The sequence below is a fragment of the Amphimedon queenslandica genome, unplaced genomic scaffold, assembly GCF_000090795.2.
Source record: "Amphimedon queenslandica unplaced genomic scaffold, v1.1 AMPQUscaffold_12855, whole genome shotgun sequence".
Taxonomy (NCBI): domain Eukaryota; kingdom Metazoa; phylum Porifera; class Demospongiae; order Haplosclerida; family Niphatidae; genus Amphimedon; species Amphimedon queenslandica.
This window is the reverse complement of record NW_003546909.1, coordinates 32229-35697: the sequence shown is the minus strand read 5'-3', so window position 1 is coordinate 35697 and position 3469 is coordinate 32229. Positions and strand designations below refer to the sequence as shown.

The 3469-nt window shown below is 30.3% G+C and overlaps 2 protein-coding genes across 2 annotated transcripts in view; one reads left to right on the top strand and one right to left on the bottom strand.

The window, feature by feature from the left end:
- LOC109586504 (uncharacterized) overlaps window positions 1–715 on the top strand; it is a 3505-nt gene extending 2790 nt beyond the window's left edge. The window contains exon 10 of the mRNA XM_020002697.1: window positions 71–715. Within this exon, the coding sequence (XP_019858256.1) occupies window positions 71–681 (611 nt within the window). The 3' untranslated portion in view covers window positions 682–715. The remainder of the gene's footprint in view (window positions 1–70) is intronic.
- Window positions 716–1006: 291 nt separating this feature from the next.
- Window positions 1007–3469, bottom strand: part of LOC100631584 (ras-related protein RABF2b-like) — an 11993-nt gene continuing 9530 nt past the window's right edge. The window contains exons 3-7 of the mRNA XM_020002696.1: window positions 2197–2277; window positions 2062–2133; window positions 1632–1742; window positions 1223–1328; window positions 1007–1149 (exon numbers count right to left, since the gene is read on the bottom strand). Of these exons, the coding sequence (XP_019858255.1) occupies window positions 1007–1149; window positions 1223–1328; window positions 1632–1742; window positions 2062–2133; window positions 2197–2277 (513 nt within the window). The remainder of the gene's footprint in view (window positions 1150–1222; window positions 1329–1631; window positions 1743–2061; window positions 2134–2196; window positions 2278–3469) is intronic.

Genomic DNA, 3469 nt, shown 5'->3' with positions numbered 1-3469 from the left:
ATTAAAAATATGATAGTAGAGAATTATACTTGATAATACAGTAATTAATTATAATTGTTTATGTATTCAGGAAAACCTAAAGCAATTAGGTGGTATGATGATGGTGTTCAACTGACCTCTCCATCTTTAATACAATGTCAAGAAGTAGTTTCTCTATTAACATACAAACACACAACCATTGTCATCAACAAATCATCTCCTGACGTTGTGTGTGATCTGTTGCCAGTTTTATTACAAAATGAAAAGGTGGAATACTTGAGAATACAAGACACTCAACTAACACAGGACTGCATCTCATCCTTATGTAACTTACTGGCTAATAATAAATCATTATTAAATTTATTTCTTATTAACTGTTCCATTGATGACAAAGCAGTTGCTGATATTACAAACGTACTACAAACACACAATAACACACTTTTTGGATTATTCTTCCTTAAGAATCCTCGTATTACTTCAGTTAGTGCTCAGTCTCTTTCTGAACTAATTATCAACAATTCAACATTAACTGAATTACAAATAGGACACAATTCAATATCATCTGATGGAATATTACTAATTCTTCAATCGTTAACAATTAATAAAAATATAAATCTCTTTCTAGATCTGAAACACAAAGACATATGCACAGAATACCATGACTATAATGTTATAAAAGATAGAGTAATATTTTATAATTAATTAATAATAATTGTATTTCGCTTTTATTGAGGATGCTGACTCATCAATTATTTAATAATTATTAATTTAAACACAAAATAATTAACAAAGTGATTTATGATAAACACGTACAAAAACAAGTAAATACAAAATAATAATAATAATAATAATAATAATAATTGCGTTCACCCATTTTAATAATAAATTATTATTGCAACCAAAGACAATTAAAACAATAAAGTAGAAGAGAATAGTACAACCAGCTTATTGGGCAAGCAGTACATGTGTCAGTTGTTATTAAAATAATAATAATAATAATAATAATAATAATAAATTTATTATCTTATTATAACTGAACTATTATGATGGTCCTTTGTACCCATCCCCCTCCTCCACAGCATCCTCCCTTAGCACGTGGTGTATCAGTCTGTCTTAAGAGAGAGGCACCAGCTGGTAAACTAGTTAAACAATCTGGTGGTAACTTACGAGCTATGAGACAAGAGAGAGAGAGAGATTATGTTACAATAGTACATACTACAGTACATCATTAGTAGCTACTCACTTATTTCAATGAACATTTCCTCAACATTCCTAGCAGTGAAGGCACTAGTCTCTCCAAATATGGCATTAACTTCTGATGCATAAGTCTGACCTTGTTCAGCTGGAATCTAAGAGGAGAGGAGAAGGGAGAGAAAGGAGAGGAGATAAAAGGAGAGTGTAGTAGAGAGAGGGAGAGAGAGAGGATTTATTACATTTTCTGATATATATTGATGTACTTATGCTGTGTAGAAAGTTTGAGGTGATTCTGACTTAAATTTCTCAAGTTATGGCTGTTTTTTAAAACAGCCAATTTTTAAAAAATACCCAAGACTATAAGCCTATGGTTTGTTTGAAAAATGGCTCCAAAATCACCTCAAATTTTTGTTATATTTTAATGCTCTGATGTACATATACAATTATACTAGTCATACTTCTCTTTTATCTTCAAGGTCACATTTATTTCCAGCAATTGCTAATACAATATTAGGTGGACCTAGTCTGTGTAGTTCTGCTATCCAATCCTGTAACACTGTGAATGATCCCTACATGTACAACAATGCACATAATAATAACAACAACAACAATAATAATAACAACAATAATAATAATAATAAATACAGCAATATACAATGTATGCCTACATAGATATAAAATAATCCGTATGGTGGGAAAATTTCGTATAGTGGGAAAAGGGGGTCGTGAATTTCGCATTTTTTACAAAATTTATGAAAATTAAATCTGTGACCAAAAAGTAGAAAACCACAAAAATTAAAGCCATGAAATCAATTTTTTAGACAGATTCGCAAAAATTTTGGGCCACAAAATTTTCTACTATACGATAATAATAATAATAATTCTTACTTCATTTGTTATATCATACACAACAATGGCTGCTGCTGCATTTCTGTAATATATTGGTAATAGTGACCGATACTAATTAGAAGAGATAAAAAAGAATAAAAATAATAAATAAAATATATTTATTGTGTGACTTACTCTCTCCTGTCCAGCTGTATCCCATATTTGAAACTTGATTGTGCTGTTGTCAACTGTTAGACTTTCGACATAAAAGAAGCTCTGGAATACAAATACATGTAACGTCTCATAAATACATGTAACGTTTAATAAATGAATGTAACGTTTAACAAATCATGCAATATTTGATAAAATAATTTTAATGTCCAATAAATACATGTATACATTGTATATGTACATGTAATGCTTGATAAAATATGGCAGTAGCTTTTAGTCATTTACTCAATGAAATATGATAATGTGTTAAATATGTGGAGGAGTATCATGTCCTGTAGTACACCGTTGCTAAATTTGGGTGATTGCTGCCGTTTTAATTTGGCAAATTTGTGACCACGTGCCATTTTATTTACGTCACATAAATACATGCAATGTTTAATAAATACATGTATTATACATGTAATGCAATGTTTGATAAAATACATTAAACACTCAGGAAATAACAAACCACATAAACAGATTATACTGCAGGACATGAGAGAGAGGAGGAGGAGGAGGAGGGAGGAGCTATAGATATGCATAAGTATAGATACGCATATTTTACTCAATATAAGTCCTAAAATCTTAAGAGTGTCCCAAATGGCCTAACTTGTTAAGCTGAGTGCATTGAATCTGGAGTTCTGAGTTCAAATCCCAGTTTTACTTTTTCTTTTTTTATTTTACACAATTTTTTTGTCCTGGAAAGAAATAAACACCTGGGCTTTTATTTGAACATTTATGGTACATGTATTATACATGTAATGCAATATTTGATAAAAACATTAAGGGTGCTGCCTATAGCAACAATTATTTTATGCAGGAATGCTTAAGCCATATAAGTGTCCCATATAAGAATCTTATTAGGTTCTTTATGCTCCTCTAAAAATGGGTTTTATTTTAATGAAAAACCTTTAAGAAAGGGGCTGGAAATATATAAAGCTGTAAAATGAAGTTTAGATTTTGAAATTGGTGTTTTATGCCAGAAAAATGCAAACTTTCGAAAAACTTTGCCTGTAGTGATCAGAATCAGACCAAATTTACAATATAGCCTCTTTACATGATTACACATACAGTAACATAGAGATATTTCAATTAAACAGGGCTAATATAGGAAAATGTGGTGTTGAGCAATATGAAAATCAAACTAAGTGGCATTACTAGTAGAAAAGGAGAAATATCTCTATGTTAATCAATTTGTTTGGTTAAAAACTGCCTTCACCTAGAAATCTGGTTATTCAAATTGAAAGTAAGAGGAGTT